Raw genomic sequence first — 20,847 nt, 5'->3', positions numbered from 1 at the left:
CCACAGACTCACAACTCCCTGTGAGAAAAAGTGTTTCCTCGTCTCCGTTTTAAATGGCTTGCCCCTTATTCTTAAACTGTGGCCCCTGGTTCTGGACCCCTCCCCCCCTCCCCCCCAACATCGGGAACATGTTTTCTGCCTCCAGCGTGTCCAAACCCTTAATAATCGTATATGTTTCAATAGGATCCCCTCTAATCCTCCTAAACTCCAGAGTATACAAGTTCAGCAGCTCCATTCTCTCAGCATATGAGAGTCCCGCCATCCCGGAAATTAACCTTGTAAACCTACGCTGCACTCCCTCAATAGCAGCTAAATAAAAATCACCACACACACAGTCATCACTGTGGGAAAGCAATGTAGCCAAGTGGCCATTCTAAACCAATGTCTATCAAATCATAAACATGATAAACCTGGATCAAAAACGATTTCTACTGTGACATAAATGTACCTGCTGCAATGTTTCCAGATTGCGCAACCACTTTGAAGCCTTCTGCCACTTTATCCACACTGTCACCGTGAGTGAGCAGCACAAGCTCGTCTTTCTGCAGACCTCTAATGAAAGGAGAGATGCGATGTATACAAAAACGAACCAACTTTGTTAATTTATTTAAATTGTATAATCTCAAACCATGACCTCGTTTAAACTGAATCTTAAAACTGCAAGCATGTCCTAATTAAATAAGCCATCTGTACCTGAATAGTGAACAACTATTGTCTACATTTATTGTAAACACACCATCCTCCCTCATATTCTTTCTGTGCACTGTACCTCCAAAAACTTTATTCATCATCTGTAAAATAAAAACATTGTTATGCTTTAATTGTCCCCCACATATTTGCAATTGCATTTTTTTTTGTAATGTAGAAGACAATATAAGAATAGATCATATTAGTAGAGGCCCTATTTCATAACACACAACAGAATCCATGTTGAATACAAATTAATAGATGAATGCGTGATGTTCTTCACTTTGAATTTAAACACCTACAGTGCCCTCCCTAATGTTTGGGACAAAGACCAATCATTTATTTGTCTCTGTACTCCACAATTTGAGATTTATAATAGAAAAAAAAAAATCACATGTGGTTAAAGTGCACATTGTTAGATTTGATTTTTTTTTTTTTTTTTACACATTTTTTGTTTTGCACCATGCAGAAATTACAACTGTGTTTATATATAGCTCCTCCCTCCTCCCCCTCCCCCTCCCATCCCATATTTCAGGGCACCATAATGTTTGGGACACATGGCTTCACAGGAAACTTTAATTGCTGTTTATCAACATGAGGACCAAAGTTGTGCCAATGAAAGTCAAAGATGCCATTATGAGACTGAGAAACACAATAAAACTGTTACAGACATCAGTCAAAGCTTAGGCTTACCAAAATCAACTGTTTGGAACATCATTAAGAAGAAAGAGCACTGGTGAGCTTATTAATGGACCGGCAGGCGAAGGAAGACCTCCACAGCTGATGACAGAAGAATTCCCTCTATAATAAAGAAAAACCTCCAAACACCTGTCCGACAGATCAGAAACACTCTTCAGGAGTCAAGTGTGGATTTGTCAATGACCACTGTCCGCAGAAGACTTTATGAACAGAAATACTGAGGCTACACAGCAAGATGCAAATCACTGGTTAGCCGCAAAAATACGATGCTAAGGTTACAGTTTGCCAAGAAGTACTTAAAAGAGGAAGCACAGTTCTGGAAAAAAGGTCTTGTGGACTGATGAGACAAAGATTAACTTATATCAGAATGATGGCAAGAGCAAAGTATGGATGAGAGAAGGAACTGCCCAAGATCCAAAGCATAGCACCTCATCTGTGAAACACTGTGGTGGGGGTGTTATGGCCTGGGCATGTATGGCTGCTGAAGGTACTGGCTCACTTATCTTCATTGATGACACAACCGATTCCTGGGATGGTAGGACTTTCATATGAAGAAAGACTGGATAGACTCGGCTGGTACTCGCTGGAATTTAGAAGATTGAAGGGGGATCTTATAGAAACTTACAAAATTCTTAAGGGGTCCGACAGGCTAGATGCAAGAAGATTGTTCCCGATGTTGGGGAAGTCCAGAACAAGGGGTCACAGTTTAAGGATAAGGGGAATTTTTTTAGGACAGAGATGAGAAAAAAAAATTCACACAGAGAGTGGTGAATCTGTGGAATTCTCTGCCACAGAAAGTAGTTGAGGCCAGTTCATTGGCTATATTTAAGAGGGAGTTAGATGTGGCCCTTGTGGCTAAAGGGATCAGGGGGGTATGGAGAGAAGGCAGGTACAGGATACCGAGTTGGATGATAAGCCATGATCATATTGAATGGCGGTGCAGGCTCGAAGGGCCGAATAGCCTACTCCTGCACCTATTTTCTAATTTATATGTTTCTTACTGCTGATGGTCGTAGCATGATGAATTCTGAAGTGCATAGACACATCCTATCTGCTCAAGTTCAAACAAATGCCTCAAAACTCATTGGCCGGCGGTTCATTCTACAGCAAGCCAATGATTTCAAATCACCCGATCTGAACGCAATTGAGCATGCAATTTCTATGCTGAAGAGAAAACTGAAGAGGACTAGCATACGGTAAAGATGGCTGCAATACAGGCCTGGCAGAGCATCACCAGAGAAGACACCCAGTAACTGGTGATATCCATGAATCGCAGACTTCAAGCAGTCATTGCATGCAAAGGATATGCAACAAAATACTAAACATGACTACTTTTATTCACATGACATTGCTGTGTCCCAAACATTATGGTGCCCTGAAATTGGGGGGGGGGGGGGGGGGGGGGGGGGGGGGGGGACTACCTATAAACACTGCTGTAATTTCTACATGGTGAAACCAAAATGTATAAAAATGGTCTTTATTAAAATTTGACAATGTGCACTTTAACCACGTGTCATTTTTTTTCTATTACAAATCTCAAATTGTGGAGTACAGAGGCAAATGAATAAGTGATGGGTCTTTGTCCCAAACATTACGGAGGGCACTGTATATTAACAATCTGAACGTGCACCATACCTGCATGCCGTAGCAGATTCCGAGAACAGGTTTCCCAATTGTAAAGATTGCTGGATCAAACCAGGGAGCATCTTCTGCATAGACTGAACTTGGGCCCCCAGATATAATGATAGCTCTGCAAAACATTTTTTTTTAAACAGTAATTCAAATTAAAGAGAAACATTTTAATAAAAGAAAACTTGCAATGAAATTAATCAGCTCAGCTCAAATAAAATTAGCAATTTAGTTTATTCTAACAAAGGTGGAATTAAACACAAAAGAATGGAACATTCTGTGCAACAAAGAACAGCAGAGTAAACTTTGAAACAAAGTATAGACAAAGTTCATGCATTTTTTTTAAACTTCAGCCTCAACAATTGAGACTTTTTAGTGCATGGGAATAAAATAATTAAAACATGCTAATGAAACTGGGATAAGGACCTTTAATTTTCAGTTCGGTTTGTTTCCATAATGCATGACTAGGAGTGAATACAAATCTCAAATGTGCTGTTACGTTCACATACTGCCAACTGATTAAAAAATGTACATAACAAGTCTAAAGCAACATGCCATGCCAACAGATATACCCCATAACCGAGTTTAATGCTAAATTATTTTTTAATTTCAATTCCATTATTCATTTGAACTATTGGAGCTTTGTCATAATTGAATAGCTTTTTTTTTTTTTTTTTTTTTTTTTTTTAAATCATCCTGCAGTTAAGGTCATTCAATTCCATTTAGCAACAGATCACTGGCAAATGCAGATTTCACCACAAAGGCAACTTTAAAAAAATGCTGCACGGATTCCTTTGAACGCCTTCAAAAAATGGTCACAGGAGGTGCAAACATGTATGTGGCTTCCAATGTCAGTTTTGAGAAGCAGGAAAAACAGACACAAGTTCCTTGGTCTGTACTCAAAGATACAGTCCAGGCACTGCTGACTTAAAACATTTTTTGTAATTTGCTTCAACAAGAGGAAAACACAATGAATTGTACAAACTTCTTTGAATACATGTGGAGATGCACTTTCCCCAAACTGACTTTGGGGCGTAGATGGACCGAATGCACAACCTCTCTCTCTCCCAGAGGTGGCAATCACGAACTAATCAATTAAGGTGATGGGGAAAAATTTAATCGGAAACCAAGGGGCAACTTTTTCCATAGAGCGTGGTATGTATAATGGAACAGCTGCCAGAGGAAGAGGCTGTGGCATATACAATAACAACATTTGGATTGATATATGGATATTAACAATTTAGACGGATATTGGCCAAAGACGAGCAAATGTATCTAGCTTGGGTGGACATGTGGGTCAGAATGATGCATTGGGCTGAAGGGCCTGTTTCCACGCTGCATGAATTCACGAATCACTACAAATATTTGTGCAGTATGAAGAGAAAGTATCAACTATTTCACAGTGGAGTTGTAAATATCTGGTTTATCTACACCAGAGGTGATAATATTTAGCTGCTGCTAGGGCTCAAAAATAGATTTTACAAGTTTACATTATTGAATGCAATAAATTATATAGAGAAAAAATGTAAAAGAAAGTACACATGAATCCAATTAATGTGCACTAAAAGCCAATTCTTACCTAAAACCATTTTCTTTGATTGCAAAAGCAGGTGTCTCTAGTGGCAGAATTTCCGACTGTACAAAAAGTTCTCTCACACGCCGGTCGATTACTTTTCCATACTGAGCTCCTGCATCAAGTATCACTAAAGCTCCTTCATATTGATGTCTAGCATCCTTGATGTCTCTTCCAGGACTCTCCTGATCAAACGGAAAACAACATCAGAGAAAATTTCAAAGCTTCAAAAGAAATTCTGGCAAAGATGCAATACCTACTATCTACTGAGTAGTAATAAAAAAAGATACCAGAATGGACTCAAATCGAAATTCTTATTGCAAGGGTACAGTGCAAATGATTTAATTCATGATCCAATTATACCGACAGACAGGCATCAGAGAGGGGTTGTTTCAAGCCTGGAGTTGATTTGTAATGGCTTGATTTAAATGGTATTAAACAATTTCCTCCTTATTGGAAACCACATGCCCAATTTTTTAATTAAATTTTAAACTGCAGGAAGGTGAAGATGGTTTGGCCGTCAGGGAGAAAAGCAGCAAGTAGAATTTAATCCAAGGGGTGCAAGATGAAACATATAGAGAGTTGCAACAAGGCAAGAAAATAAGGCAGATTATCAAATAATGTCGAGGAACAAAAGGATACCATGCTTTAAAGGTGTACAAGTCATCTCCACTTAATGAATGTCTGATTTGTGTCCAACCCATACACATGAATGAGCTTTTGCGAGAGCTCCAGGTCGGATTCCTGAACTACTGTGGGGGAAGTCCACTCTTAAACCCCATCTCCAATCCAGATTCCTAGTGTACTAAAAGTAAAATACTCAGTGAATGAGCATCCTCAGCCCTCTGCATGCAAGACTTAAGTTCCATCCTCCAACGCAAAATCACCACAATCCCCTTGAACCAAAACTAACCTACCAAGGCTAATGCAGTTCAAATTTACAATCTACCTTAAAGCATGATAAATAATCCATTCAAAGAATTGAGACTAATTACTTTGAAGAATATACACACTTACAATTCTACTACATGGTAAGTTCAATCATCTTTTTGGAAAAAAGATAAACATAAAATTGACCGTAACAGATCACTGTCACACTGGGGGAATCAGTTGTACAGGGCCCTAGAGAGATCACACCTGGAGAATTGTTTGCAGTTTTGGTCTCCTAATTTGAGGAAGGACATTCTTGCTATTGAGGGAATACAGCATAGGTTCACGAGGTTAATTCCCGGGATGGCGGAACTGTCATATGTTGATAGAATGGAGCGGCTGGGCTTGTATACTCTGGAATATAGAAGGATGAGAGGGGATCTTATTGAAACGTAAGATTGAGGGATTGGACATGCTAGAGGCAGGAAACATGTTCCTGATGTTGGGGGAGTCCAGAACCAGGGGCCACAGTGTAAGAATAAGGGGTAAGCCATTTAGAACAGAGATAAGGAAACACGTTTTTACACAGAGGGATGTGAATCTGTGGAATTCTCTGCCTCAGAAGGCAGTGGAGGCCAAATCTCTGTATGCTTTCAAGAGAGTTGGATAGAGCTCTTAAAGATAGCAGAGTCGGGGGATATGGGGTAAAGGCAGGAGCAGGGCACTGAGTGTGATCAGCCATGATCACAGTGAATGGCGATGCTGGCTCGAAGGGCCGAATGGCCCAATTCCTGCACCTATTGTCTATTTATCACTGAGGCCATTGGTCCAAACCTTCAGGCAACAGATAACTGTTTCAAAAGTTTAAGTTTATGGAAATGTTTCACAGCATAGTGTTAAAAACAGGGAGCTCTCGCAGTGTCCCCAAGATTTCTCCTCATGTCGTTCAAGATTTTCATTAAAAATTATACACAAAACTGAACTAGTTCAAAGAGAGAAATTCTATTCTATCAACATATGACAGTCTCGCCATCCCAGGAATTAACCTCGTGAACGTACGCTGGACTCCCTATTAGCAAGAATGTCCTTCCTCAAAATTAGAGACCAAGACCAAAATGCCCAAACCTAATAATGAATCCACATGCAAACGTGACAATATAAGCCTGAAAATAAATGACAAAAAAATTGGAAAACATTGAGGGACTGAAATAAAACAATTAAACTGGAAAAAATAGCACAGCAGTGAAAAATATTTAACACTGACTGAAACAAAAACAAACAATCAAAATAAATGAAATAAGAGACAAGGCCAAGAGTGAAGCAAAAGAAAATGTCATCTTAAGGCAGTTCTGCTACAAAGCATGTTTTTTGTAACTTGAACTGGATACAAGTGATTGATGAATTGGGGATTTTTTTTGTATGCATGAGCCCAATTGGTTATAACACATTTTTATTGTGAACTAGAAACCCACACAAGAGTTACTTTGGAAATTGACAAGCAGAAAAGAAAGTTGTCTCGAAAATAAAATTCAAGGAATACAAACTCCTTCCCCCTGCAGTAATTAGACACCATTGTCTCTGAAGAACAGTTTGTCAGTGTCACAGCAGGCAGGCATTGAAATTGACAAGAATCACTTTCATTCACACTTGCACAACCATGCTCTTTAAGCGAGTTCGGTATTTTAAAAAACGAAAGGAATCGTGGGATTTGTCAAAGGTCATTCACGATAAAGAAAAAGCAAATGAAGTGCTGGCTGTATAAAATGTGTATAGATTCTTATCTTTATTCATAATTTATGTGTAAAAATATATTTAATCTGAGGAATGGGGGTGCCAGGTAGCAGGAGAGCGGGGTGTAACAGCGAGAGAGAGAGAGGGCAGATGCAAGTGGGAGAAGAGGGGACGGAGAGACATTCTCGGCAGCTGCGCTGCTGTGCCCACACAGACCTGCGCCTCATCCGCAGCCAGGATCGACCCCGGTTCCCCGGCGCCGCAAGCATTGCCGAAGCGCCACTGGACCGTTATCGTCGGGGGACGTCCAGGGCGACCCTGGACCGACAATACACTGGCCCGGAGCAGCTGCAGCCCCAGGCCCACAGCCAGCGGGGAGAAGCAGCGCCAACCACAACTCAACTCCGCCTGCCCCGCCCGGTCAACCGACAGCCCCAGACTGACGGGACACCGGCCCGGAGCAACGGCGTCCCCAGGCCCACAGCCAGCGCGGAGAAGCGCCGACTCCAGCCCAACCCCGCTCCAACTCACGATGAACCCACTCCCTGAAGGGCCGGGACTGCCAGCTACACCCCCCCCCCACGGCGCCAGCGAAAGCCGAGCACCAGCCATCAACGGGGACACACACAAAACACTGCCGCAACTCAGCGGGATAGGCAGCATCCCCGGAGAAAAGGAATGGGTGACATTTCAGTTCGAGACCCTTCTCCAGAGATGTTGCCTGACGCGCCGGGCCACCACAGCACTCTGTATGCATCCCCGCCGATAACTGGTGCTTGGCTCTCACTGGCACCGAGGGGGCCAATGGCAGCCACTGGACAAGACGAGAGGCGCAGCCTACGAGCCCCCCGGGAGCCGGTGCAGAGTCGAGCCAGCGCCCCCCCCCCCCATATCGCACAGGCTGCAAGTCCAGGGCCGCCACCACTCCGGCCGCCCCCGGACAGGGACGGGACACCCGGGAAGGGACGGGAATGGCCCAGCAGCAACTCAACAGCGCCCGCAGCGCTGGAGAACCGGGCCCAACCCCGAACAAAATGCAGGCTTGCACACACGCAGCAGCACAGATGCCGAGAATGTTTATCGCAAGTGACCTATGGCCTGGGCATGCGCAGTCGGAATACCGAACTCGCTTATTAAAACAAAGTGAATAACCTTGTAACCATTTAAAAAATCTTAGTATTTGAAAATCCTGCAGGAAAAATTATTATCTAGCCCTCTTTTCCTCATCAACACTATTAATTCCCCAACATGGTTTTCTACAATGCAAGGTTTCTTAAGAACACATCTATTGCTCCAGCAGAGCTACCTGTATTAGGTTTATACAAAGTTTAAGGAAAGTGAAAAATTATGAAACCCACAAAGAGCTAAGAATTGAATTTTCTTGTTGAGTTGTCCAATTTATTTACCTAGCGTTGTAACCTTCAGAGAATCGGTATCTATTGATATCCAAGCTGATTTTTTTCAAACCAAAAACTTTAAAATCTACAAGATAGAACGTGGTTCCTTTCAAAATGGGCCCAATTACAAAATTATGTATGTACTATTAATTTTGCTCCCACCCCACAAGACTTGTATATTATCATGCCAATAATGGTGAGAGCAAGTCATTTTACCTCTGGTAACCTCTGGCATTAAGGAAGATGAGGCGTGAACTCACTCGGATAGAAAACCCCTCATACAGCTTGTCCACCATCCCGTGATAAAAGTGTGGGTCCATTTTTCAGCACACAATGTTTGAATGCTTATCTAAGATCTGTCCAAGTGCTTATGTATGCTGATGTATGCTTATGTTTACTGAACGGTAAACAAAAATAAATGTCACTGTACCTCGATACATGTGACAAATAAAGTACCATAACGGACCGGAACCTAACTTCAGTAGGTCCAGACTGATCGCTGCCTTCCCTCTATGGCCCCAAGCTGCCGGGACTCCACTCTGCAGCATAACAAGTTGCTAACACATGGGACTGCACCGGGAATGGAGCCTGGGCCCTCGCCAGCCGCTGCCCAGGCCAGGGCGAGCACAAGCAGCGCCCGCACCTCCAGGCATCAGCCTCGACTTTATCCTAATGCCAGGCGTGCGCCTGGTCGGCCCAGCCAAGGGAGGGAGAAACTGACCTTGGAGTCGCCGTTGCACAGCGCCATGGATATCGCTCGGACCCCGCCGTCACCGACTGCACCAGCCGCGGCTTTCGCGCCGACAATGCGAGGCAGGCCCATACTCCACCGCGTTTTACCGGCTCCTCCCCTCGCCCCGGACCCGCTGCCCCGCCGCTGGGAAAGTGCTGAGCACAGCCAACAACAAACAGCTTTTTGTGCCTATCTTAAGTTTGGTATATATGATGATAGACACATAAAAGCTGGAGTAACTCAGCGGGACAGGCAGCATCTCTAGAGAGAAAGAATGGGTGACATTTCGGGTCGAGACCCCTCTTCAGACAAATCAGGGGAAAGGGAAACGAGAGATATAGACGATGTTGACGAGAGATAAAGAACAATGAATTAAAGATACGCAAAAAAGTAATGATGATAAAGGAAAAAGGACATTGTTCGCTGTTTGTTGGGTGTGAAGGTGGTGTGACTTTGGTGGGGAGAGATGGAGAGGGAGGGGAAAGTAACTCAGTTTTCAGTTTAGTATTCAGCAGGTCAGGGAGCATCTCCAGAGAGAAGGAGTGGGTGAGGTTTCGGGTCGAGACACTTCTCTCCAGGGATGTTGCCTATCTTCCTGAGTTACTCCAGCACTTTGTATCTATCTTCAAAATTAAACACCAGATATTTAAAGCAGAAAGATTATGAATTTCAAATCCAGGTTACAGGTCGAAGCAGAAAGTATGTAAATATTCAAGAACTGGATACATTGGTGAAGGAAAAGAAGGACATGGGAAGAGGGTGAGTAAATATTTAAAAAAACGTTGTTCACATGGAAGGTAAACCAACAGATTGATTGAAACAAACCATTTGGCTCACTGTTGTAACTTCTACATGTGCATTTACTGTAAGTCGGGAAATGAGGAAAGTGACATCAAACATATTTTATTAAGATATGGAATGTTCCTGTTATGGTGTAGTACAGTAAAATTCTGATAATGCAGCACTCTCAGGATTTGGTGTTTATTGGTCTTTATTAATAACACACTCCCAATTCGTTCTTTAAAAAAAATGTAATCTTAAATCCAAGTATTATGATAATAACTCAAGTAGGGACAGTGTGCAAGAACCCAGGCCCTGAGTGAGTGGGAGGGGAGCACAGGGACCAGGGGCAAGTTAAAGGGGAGGAGGCAGATATTATCTGGTGTGCCAGGTACCAAACCATCAGGATTTCCAAATAGTCGCTCAGTGAACGATTGGGAATTTTACTGGAATAAGTAAACCAAACCAGGCTTTCGGCATATTGATCAGGCATATCTATGGAGGAAATGGATTGACATTTCTGAAGGGTCCAAAGCAGAAACGTTTCCTATCCATTTCATACACAGATGCTACCTGACCCCCCACTCCAGCACTTTGTGTTTTGCAGGATGATATTCCTGTTTGGAGGTAGCAGGCCAGTTGAATGTACTTGGTACCAGTACTGCAGAAAGAGGCAACTGGGCTGTGAATGGTGCAAGGAACTGCTGGAATGATTTGGATTAGGGAATGAAATATAGAAAGTATAAACTTAACGAACTGAGGCTCTTCATTAGATTCAAGTGGTTTGTGGTGAAGGTATTCAAATGAAAGCATTGATTGGCTTCCTAATATCAGCTTGAACATTGGTGAACTTGAACATGCTGGTGGTTCCTGAGTTTAGTTGAAAATTTTTCATATCTAATAATGTAATGCCCTTTGTAAATCTATGCCACAGATGGCTGTGGACGCCAAGTCAATGGATATTTTTAAGGCAGAGATTGACTGATTCTTGCTTAGTACGTATGTCAGAGGTCATGGGATAAAAGCAGGAGAATGGGGTTGAGAGGGAAAGATAGATCAGCCATGCAGCATAGACTTGATGGGCTGAATGGCCTTATTCTGCTCCGAGAGCTTATGACCTTTCAGAATAACAGTGAAGTTGAGTGGATGTGGCGAGGATGTTTCCACTAGTGGGAGAATCTAGAACTAGCGGTCATAGCCTCAGAATTAAAGGACGTTCTTTTCGGAAGACGATGAGGAGAAATTTCTTTAGTCAGAGGGTGGTAAATCTGTGGAATTATTTGCCACAGAAGGCTGTGGAGGCCAAGTCAGTGGATATTTTTAAGGCAGAGATAGATTCTTGATTAGTACAGACGTCAGAGGTTATGGGGAGAAGGCAAGAGAATGGGGTTAGGAGTGAGAGATCAATTAGCCATGATTGAATGGCAGAATAGACTTGGTGAACTGAATGGCCTAATTATACTCCTTTACTCCATGCAGGTACAGCAGGCAGTGAAGAAAGCGAATGGCATGTTGGCCTTTATAACAAGAGGAATCGAATATAGGAGCAAAGAGGTCCTTCTGCAGTTGTACAGCGCCCTAGTGAGACCACACCTGGAGTATTGTGTGCAGTTTTGGTCCCCTAATTTGAGGAAGGACATTCTTGCTATTGTGGAAGTGCAGCGTAGGTTTACAAGGTTAATTCCCGGGATGGCAGGACTGTCATACGCTGAGAGAATGGTGCAGCTGGGTTGGTACACTCTGATGTTTAGAAGGATGAGAGGAGATCTCATTGAAACATATAAGATTGTTAAGGGCTTGGACACGCTAGAGGCAGGAAACATGTTCCCGATGTTGGGGGAATCCAGAACCAAGGGCCACAGTTTAAGAATAAGGAGTAAGCCATTTAGAACGGAGACGAGGAAACATTTTTTCTCACAGAGAGTGGTGAGTCTGTGGAATTCTCTGCCTCAGAGGGCAGTGGAGGCAGGTTCTCTGGATGCTTTCAAGAGAGAGGGCTCTTAAAAATAGCGGAGTCAGGGGATATGGGGAGAAGGCAGGAACGGGGTACTGATTAGGGATGATCAGCCATGATCACATTGAATGGCGGTGCTGGCTCGAAGGGACGAATGGCCTACTCCTGCACCTATTGTCTAATGTCTTCCATATGACCTTATGAGGGGGCAGCTCAGTTCCTGCTGTCAAATCTTGGAATGGGGCTTGGCTCTGCCTTTGAATCAATGTTCCAATTCCACGGGCCACACTACTTTCGAGGGATAGAGAAAAAGATCCTATGGTGCTGTGGAACATCTTCCATTACCTCAGATATTTAATATGAAAATGATCCCATACCAGGTGCCTTAAATAATAACCCATACCACTTGTGCCATAGAGTGATACAGCATGGAAACAGGGCCTTTGGCCCAACTTGCCCTCACTGGCCAGCATGTCCCGGCTACACCAGTCCTACCTGCCCACGTTTGGGCCATATCCCTCCAAACCTGCCTCAACTACCTCCTCTGGCAGCTTGTTCCATACACCCACCACCCTTTATGTGAAAATGTTAGCCCTCAGATTCATAGAAACATAGAAAATAGGTGCAGGAGTAGCCCATTCGGCCCTTCGAGCCTGCACCGCCATTCAATATGATCATGGCTGATCATCCAACTCAGTATCCTGTACCTGCCTTCTCTCCATACCCCCTGATCCCTTTAGCCACAAGGGCCACATCTAACTCCCTCTTAAATATATCCAATGAACTGGCCTCAACTACATTCTGTGGCAGAGAATTCCAGAGATTCACCACTCTCTGTGTGAAAAATGTTTTCCTCATGTCGGTCCAAAAAGATTTCCCCCTTATCCTTAAACTGTTGTTCTTGTTCTGGACTTCCCCAACATCGGGAACAATCTTCCTGCATCTAGCCTGTCCAACCCCTTAAGAATTTTGTAAGTTTCTATAAGATCCCCCCTCAATCTTCTAAATTCTAGCGAGTACAAACCGAGTCTATCCAGTCTGTCTTCATATGAAAGTCCTGACATCCCAGGAATCAGTCTGGTGAACCTTCTCTGTACTCCCTCTATGGCAAAAATGTCCTTCCTCAATCCTACTCAATCTTTTCCCCTTCACCTGAAATCTATGTCCTCTGGTCCTCGATTCACCTTTTCTGGGCAATTGACTCTGAGCATCTACCCGATCTATTCCTCTCATGATTGTATACGCCTAAGATATCCCCTCATCCTCCTGTGCTCCAAGGAATGGTCCCAGCCTGTAGCTCGGACCCTCTAGTCCTGGCACCATCTTTGTTAATCTTCTCTGTATCCTTTCCAGCTTGATAACATCTTTCATATAAGATGGTGCTCAGAACTGAATACAAATTCTGTATTCATGGTCCCCATGTCTTGAATAATAACCCATACCTCTTGGGTCTGAATAACAACCCACACCACTGTGCCTTAAATAATAAGCCATACCACTTGTGCCTACCACTGGCTGTTATTCATAATTATATTGGCAAGTATGGGACCTCATCACATGTTGTTTCCCATAAGAGTACCCCAAATCAATTCTGTGATGTCCCAGTGCTCCTTTTTCAGGATATCCTTGGTTACATGACGTGAAACAATTTCTAAAACCGATGACTCACCATGAGCACTCGACTTCCTTCCAGCATAAATATAAAGGGAACGGTTAAACCGCAGAGTTATTCACATCGTGGTGACAGTGGTTCAGTTTGGCACTAGGAGGAGGAGAGAGAGGAAAAGGAAAGTAAGTGAATTCTTCACACAAAGGTAACCTTGAGGGCATGGCCGGGACTGTGGGGAGGAGGGTGATGGTGAAGGCACAACTGGAAGCTGCCATCGACCCATGGACAAGATGGGCGCGGGGGCGCGCACAGCCCATGAGAAGCGGCCACGTCACTGGTATCCAGGCAGGGCGGGGCGGGGCAGGGCAGAGAGAGAGGGGGGTGTCGGGGCCGCGCAGCGCGAGGGGTGTCGGGGCCGCGCGCGGGGGAGAGGGGTGTCGGGGCCGCGCGCGGGGGAGAGGGTGTCGAGGCCGCGCAGCGCGCGCCCGCTCGCTGCAGGGACGGGGACTGACGGACGGCGTCAGGTGAGGACGGTGCTCGCCGGGCCTCAGGCCGCTTTGGGGGGGTGGTGGTGGTTAAAGCAGCCGGTCGCGCTTCTCTCTCCCCCCCCCACCCCCAGGGCAGGCTTCCCGGCGGAGACCTGAGGTGCCGGCGAAGTGAGGAGCGGGTAACCGGTTACCGGCTCCCAGCGGTGTGAGCCCCGCTACCCGAGCCGCTGCTCCTGCTGATGCCGCCTGTGACACGTCTGAAGAAGGGTCTCGACCCAAAAGGTCACCCTTTCCTTTCTCTCCAGAGATGCTGCCTGTCCCGCTGACTTACTCCAGCATTTTATGTCTACCGTATCGCTGGGTCTCTTCCCTTTCGCTGTTTCGTGAATGAAGCTGCCAAATCACAGAGTCAGAATAACATTACACGGATTAACGTTGTGCATTTCAACAACATTAATTTTATCAAGAAGTGTTACGTCCGCCAAGGCCTATACATTCAGCACATCAATTACTCATTTGAAAACTATACAATACTGCCACTACCCAAGTCTTTATTTCCGTGTAGCACAAGCCTGTTCACTAATATTATTAAGAGATAGACACAAAATGCTGGAGTGACTCAGCGGAACAGGCAGCACCTCTGGAGAGAAGGAATCGGTGACGTTTCTTCAGACTGAGAGAGAAACCAGATATGGAAGGGCACAAAAACGAATGCTCTTGTTTCACTGAGGCAAATGTAGTCAGAGCTAAAACGAATTTATTTTAGCGTTCAGATATTATTATGTGAGAACAATTATGTGATTTAGGATTCGGACTCGGGAACAGCTTTTTATTTCTTCTGTTATATGGCTTCTGAACAGTCCGTCGGTCCACATGCTAGGGTACTGTCTGATTCTACCCCATTGAGACATTGCACTCTGTCAATGGAAATGATGCACTACAATGCCGAGAACTATATTTCACACTCTGTATCTTTTCCTTAGCTCTACCTATGGTACTTGGGTTTGGTTTGATTGTATTTATGTATGTATTATCTGATTTGATTGAGCAGCATGCCGTCCAAAAGTGTTTTACTGTACCTAGGTACATGTGATAATAATAAACCTAAACTATCCTTAGTCACTACTTTTACTAATTAATAATGGGTAACAAAGTACTACTTGTGCAATTTATTGAATTGTGGAATATCAACTCTGATTTAATCATAAGATTTTGGTGGCTATATGGCCTAATCACATAATAATGCCTGAACCCTAAATTATAGTTTTGGCTCTGATTATGTTAGCCTCGCTGAAACAAAGATAATCGTGAATAGGCTTTTCTGTTAAGGAAGTAAACACTTGTATAATGGCAGTATTGTTTACTGAATGTGCATTAATTATAATACAGGTAGTGTATGTGCTAGTATCTGGAGAGGTTGATGCATAAATGTAAGAAATAAGAAGATTCAGATTCAGATTCAATTTTAATTGTCATTGCCAATGTACAGTACAGAGACAACGAAATGCATTTAGCATCTCCCTTGAAGAGCGACATAGCAAACGATTTGAATAAATAATAATAAGTGTCCGGGGGGGGGTGGGTGATTGGCAGTCACTGAGGTACGTTGTTGAGTAGAGTGACAGCCGCCGGAAAGAAGCTGTTCCTCGACCTGCTGATTCGGCAACGGAGAAACGGCAAATAATATAAATATACCACTTTTCATGGTAACTTGTTCATGAATTTTATGATCTCCATTTCTCAACCACAAAGTCCTTCTGCTTGGTGAAAACACAAGAATTAATTTAAGATCTCACCTGTGGCCTCTGCCTTCATGCACAGATTGTCCATTATGCCCTTCCCTTTTGCCCTTACTTGCAAATTACTTCATCTATCTGCCAATGATATTTTGTGCCCTAACTTCTCTTCCTAATTTTAAGTATGCTAATACATTTTCTATATGCCAAATGGGGATCCTCAGTCAAAAGAAGGGTCTCAATCTGAAACGTCACCCATTCCTCTCCAGAGATGTTGCCTGATCAGCTGAGTTACTCCACTTATATCTCTTAGATAGACATAAAAAGCTGGAGTAACTCAGCGGGTCAGAAAGCGTCTGGAGAAAAGGAATAGGTGACGTTTCGGTTCGAGACCTTCTTCAGGACAGAGTCAGGAGGAAAGGGAAACCAGAGATATAGACGGTGATGTAGAACAAATGGATGAAAGATAAGCAAAAAGGTAACGGATAAAGGAAAGGCCATTGTTAGCTGTGTGTTATGTGGAAACGGGCTACCCTGTACTATGAATATGAGCGATATCTTTTTGTCCAGGACTTGGATTTGGAGATTTTGGTTTACAAAAAAAGACACAAAGTGCTGGAGTAACTCAGCGGGTCAAACAGTATCTCTGGAGAACGTGGATAGGTGACGTATTGGGTTAGGACCTGAAATGCCCGTCTGAAGAAGGGTCCCGACCCGAAACGTCACCTGTCAATGTTCTCCAGAGATGATGCCTGACCCGCTGAGTTACTCCAGTACTTTGTGTCTTTCGTTAGACTTTGTGTCCTTTCCTTTTGTTCCCACTGTTTCACTTTTCAATGTATTTATTTATTGGATGTCAATGTAGTTGTAATTAGCTGTGCCCTGTCAAATTTTGCCATGTCCTGTCAAGAGAGAGTTTTTATTATCATGTGTCCCAGATAGGACAATGAAATTCTTGCTTGCTGCAGCACAACGGAATATGTAAACATAATATGGAACAGAAGATAACAGTTCAGTGTGTCTACATACCATAGTGTAGCGCAACGATAATCCTGAAATGAAGGCGAGGAGCCAGGTGTTTCAGGAGGTATTTTAATCGCTGCCCTTCTCCTGACCAGACGAGTCCGCAAGAGGGGGGTTGCACCTAAACCCCTGCCCTTTATCCCTGTAGCTAAGGGCCGCCCCCAAACGCATCCATTCCCGTGCCAAGGGGTTCGATAGTGGAAATGGCCTGACCATTGGGAGCCGCCACAGGGCCCCCCCCCCCCCAGAACCGGAGGCATGAAACGTACCGGCGGGTGTCTAACCCGACCAGACCGCGTAGGGAAGTCGGCCGATAGTGGGGTCGGCAGATGTGGAGGGAGCCGCGGAGGTGGGGGGGGGGGGGGGGGGGGGGGGGGGGGGGGGGGGGGGGGGGGCAACACCGGCTGGTCAATGTCGAAATGTGTCCGGCTTTAGCCGGTCAATCGACATGGCCTCCGGCTGGCCCCCCCCCCATGTCCAACACAAAGGTTGCCTGTCCATGCTCCAACACCTGGAACGGGCCCTCATACGGCCACTGGAGCAGCATCCGGTGGGCATCAGGGGGCAGGAACACATGGGGACATCACAATGGGCGCGAGTCTGCCAACTCGCTCGCGAAGGTGCTGTAGAGTCGATGAGGCTGTTCCCTGCTGCCCCAGCGCCGAAGGCACGATCACCACGGGCACCGTGTGGCGACCCATAAACGAGCTCCTCTGAGGATGAGGCCAAGTCCTTCTTAGGCGCAGTTCGGATGCCCACAAGACCCAAGGCAGTTCGTCCATCCAGTCCGGGCCGGAGAGTCGCGCCCGTTTGCCTGCGGGTGATAGGTCGTGGTGTGGTGCAGCTGCACACCCAACAAGGGAGTCATGGCCGACCACAGCTCAGAGATGGCCCCCGGTTCGAGGAGATGTCCACCGGCACCCCAAAGCGAGCAATCCAGTGTGCGGACAATGCACAAGAGCATGTAGCCGTTGAAGTATCGGCCAGTGGTATGACCTCCGGCCACCGCGTGAAGCGGTTCGCCATTGTGAGGAAGTGGGTGATGCCCCGGGATGGCGGGAGAGGCCCCACAATGTCCATGTGGAGATGGTCGAAACACCGGCGTGGTAGACCGGATTCCTGGAGGGGCGCCCGGACATGGAGCTGGATTTTCGCCGTCTGGCACGGAATGTAGATACGGGCCCAGTGGCCAACCTGCTTGCGCAGACCGTGCCACATGAACCGAGCAGTCACGAGTGCCGTCGTCGCCCGGATGGTTGGGTGAGCCAGCCCGTGGATCGAAATCCCTCCAGCGGCAGGAATGATGTGGCGCGGCTGACCGGACGACACATCGCACAGGATTGTTGCTCCTCCAGAGGCGAGAGAGACATCCTCGAGGCGAAGGACCGAGATGGCAGTCCGGTAGGCAGGCATCCCACTTCGCAAATGGCGTCGACGGTGGGGCGGGGCGGGACAACTCCTTCCCCTGGGTGAAGCGGAAGGAGGTGGTGTACTCGGAGATGTACGCCAACTGCTGCTGCTGTCGTGCGGACCAGGGGTCGGAAACCTCTGCCAGGGCAAATGTGAGCGGTTTGTGGTGTGTGTAAGCCGTGAATGGGCGGCCCTCCAGGAAGTGGCGCACGGCCAGGTACAAGAGCCAAGGAGCTCTTGGTCGAAAGCACTGTACTTTGGATGTGGTTGAGGTGCCGGCTGAAGAAGGCCAGGGGCCGCCAACCCCTGTCCGTCAGTTGTTCCAACACGGCACCAACCGCCGACTCCAATGCGTCCACCGTAAGGGCAGTCGGGGCATCTCCCCGCGCGCACCAGCAGTACAGCCGAACAAAGGCCTCCTTCGTGCCGTCAAATGCCGGCACCGCCTCGTCGGTCCACTCGACGTCCTTACGCCCACCCGCCAGAAGTTGATACAGCGGCCGCATGATGTGGGTACAAAACGGTGGCCGAGGAAGTCGATGGTGGTTACCCCAAACCGGCACTTGGTGAGGTTCACAGCCAAACCATGCTCGCTGAGCCGCTGACAGAGCTGCCGGAGGTGGGCACATTGCTCCTGCCGTGAGCGGCTGGCCACCAAGATGTCATTGAGGTAGATGAACGCAAATACGAGACCGCGACACGCCCCGTCCATTAACTGTTGGAATGCCTGCGCGGCATTCTTAAGGCCGAACGGCATCCGCACGAACTCGTACAGCCCGAACGGCGTGATGATTGCTGTCTTGGGCACATCCTCCGGGTGGACCGAGATCTGGTTGTAACCCTGCACCAAATCCACTTTGGAGAAAAAAGTAGCCCCAGTCAATGGGCGTTAAAGTCCTGGATGTGGGATGTGGGGTATCGGGTCTGTGGTGGTAGAGGCATTCAGCCACCGATAATTCCCCGCAGGGCCGCCAGACCCCGCTTGCCTTAGGGACCATGTGGAGTGGGGACGCCCATGGGCTGTTTGAAGGGCGGACGATCCCCAAGCCATTGTGTGGAACTCCTGCCGTGCCAGGCGTAGCTTATCCGGTGGCAGTTGGCGTGCTCGTGAGTGGAGAGGTGGGCTGGTAGTCGGTATGAAATGAACCACCCCGTGCCTGGGGGTCGACGACTGGAACTGTGGGGTCCGGATGTCCAGGAACGCAGACAAGACCTGAGCAAAGCAGGAATCCACGGATGACAGGGGGCGTACAACCGGCTCATCCAAACGCAGTGTGATCGGCTCCATCGTGGTGGCGTGGACCAAGCGCTGATGCCTGACATCCACCAGGAGCGCCTGGTGGATGTCAGGCTCAGAGGAAGTCGACCCCGAGCAACGACTGAGACATCAGCGATGGTAAACCTCCACGAGAAATAACAGGCGCCGAACACAATCTGGACCGTGCAAACCCTATATGTGCGGATGGGGCTGCCATTCGCCGCGGTGAGGACGGACCCCCGCTTACCGAAACGAATGTCCGCCAGCAAAGGGTGCAGGACGCTCAGCTCTGCCCCGGTATCCACGAGGATGTGACCCCCGGAGCGCCAATCCCAGGCGAAGAGGCGATGAATCTGGCCGGCCTCTGCAGGGACTTTTGGCAGCCGGCCCCGGCATTTCCCAGGAACATGTATGGCTGACGGCATTGACATGCTGCAGCACCCCAGCGCTGGTGGTAATAGCACCAGCGCCTCCTGCTGGTGGAGCTTGGAGCCTGCTGGTGCTGGACTGCACGTGTGGTACCCGCCACGGCCGCGGGGAGGCGATCGCACAGGCCTCCGGGACGCAGCTGTCACTGCTTCCACAGCTCCCCCGCCCAACCGGAGGAAATCAGGCGCTGCCGGAGAGACATCCAGTGTGCTGATGTCATCCGGGCGCGCCATCCACAGCGCGTCGTCGCGCCTACCGAGGGCCCTGATGTTTGCGAAGGAGGCGTCAGTAAGTTGTAGGAGGATGTAGGCCGGCAGCAGATGCAGGTAAGTGTACTTGAACATTAGGCACGGCGTGTGCCCATCCAGGAGCGCGACCATCTCGTTGAGGAGGCATGATGGCTGCTGGTCACCTAGGCCCTCTATATGAAGGAGCCTGGCTGCACGCTCCATTCTGCTGAGCCCATAAAACTGGAGCAGGAGCTCCTTAAAGCCGAGGTATTTCTCGGTGGCCGGGGGGGTCTGCAGGGTACTGAGTTACCTCTCCGGCCGTGTCCTGATCGAGGGCTCCCACCAGGTAGTAGTATCAGGTGTCATCTGCTGTAATGCTCCGCAGCAGGAATTGGGCCTCCGCCTGCTGAAACCAGATGCAAGGCTTGGCGGTCCAGAAGGTAGGTAATTTAACAGAGACCGCATCGAGAGACAGGGCCCGGTCGGCCTGTGAGGCGGACGGATGGGCGGCTCTGTCTTTTGCCTCCATCATGACGACAATGGAGCGTCAGGGTCACCAATGTAGCGCGATGATAATCCCAAAATGAAAGCAAGGAGCCAGGTGTTTCAGG

General features: G+C 47.0%; 2 protein-coding genes across 7 annotated transcripts in view; one reads left to right on the top strand and one right to left on the bottom strand.

Moving 5' to 3' along the window:
- Positions 1-13,947, bottom strand: part of gmps (guanine monophosphate synthase) — a 28,899-nt gene extending 14,952 nt beyond the window's left edge. The window contains exons 1-5 of one of the 2 annotated variants that reach the window (XM_055646284.1): positions 13,723-13,947; positions 4,595-4,773; positions 3,022-3,136; positions 694-791; positions 449-552 (exon numbers count right to left, since the gene is read on the bottom strand). In XM_055646284.1, coding sequence (XP_055502259.1) covers positions 449-552; positions 694-791; positions 3,022-3,136; positions 4,595-4,773; positions 13,723-13,749 — 523 coding nt within the window. In that variant the 5' untranslated portion in view covers positions 13,750-13,947. Of the gene's footprint in view, positions 1-448; positions 553-693; positions 792-3,021; positions 3,137-4,594; positions 4,774-9,307; positions 9,463-13,722 lie in introns of those variants that run through there. The other variant, XM_055646283.1, reaches the window with a different exon arrangement.
- The window catches only part of slc33a1 (solute carrier family 33 member 1), a 32,621-nt gene continuing 21,548 nt past the window's right edge, over positions 9,775-20,847 (top strand). For 2 of the 5 annotated variants that reach the window (XM_055646285.1, XM_055646286.1), the window contains exon 1: positions 14,092-14,186. The gene's annotated coding sequence lies outside the window, so the exon portion shown is untranslated. Of the gene's footprint in view, positions 10,079-13,823; positions 13,845-14,091; positions 14,187-20,847 lie in introns of those variants that run through there. The other 3 variants (XM_055646289.1, XM_055646287.1, XM_055646288.1) reach the window with 3 other exon arrangements.

The sequence above is a fragment of the Leucoraja erinacea genome, chromosome 14, assembly GCF_028641065.1.
Source record: "Leucoraja erinacea ecotype New England chromosome 14, Leri_hhj_1, whole genome shotgun sequence".
Lineage (NCBI taxonomy): Eukaryota > Metazoa > Chordata > Chondrichthyes > Rajiformes > Rajidae > Leucoraja > Leucoraja erinaceus.
Note: the sequence above shows the minus strand (reverse complement) of the source record. Positions and strands in the feature narration are given on the sequence as shown.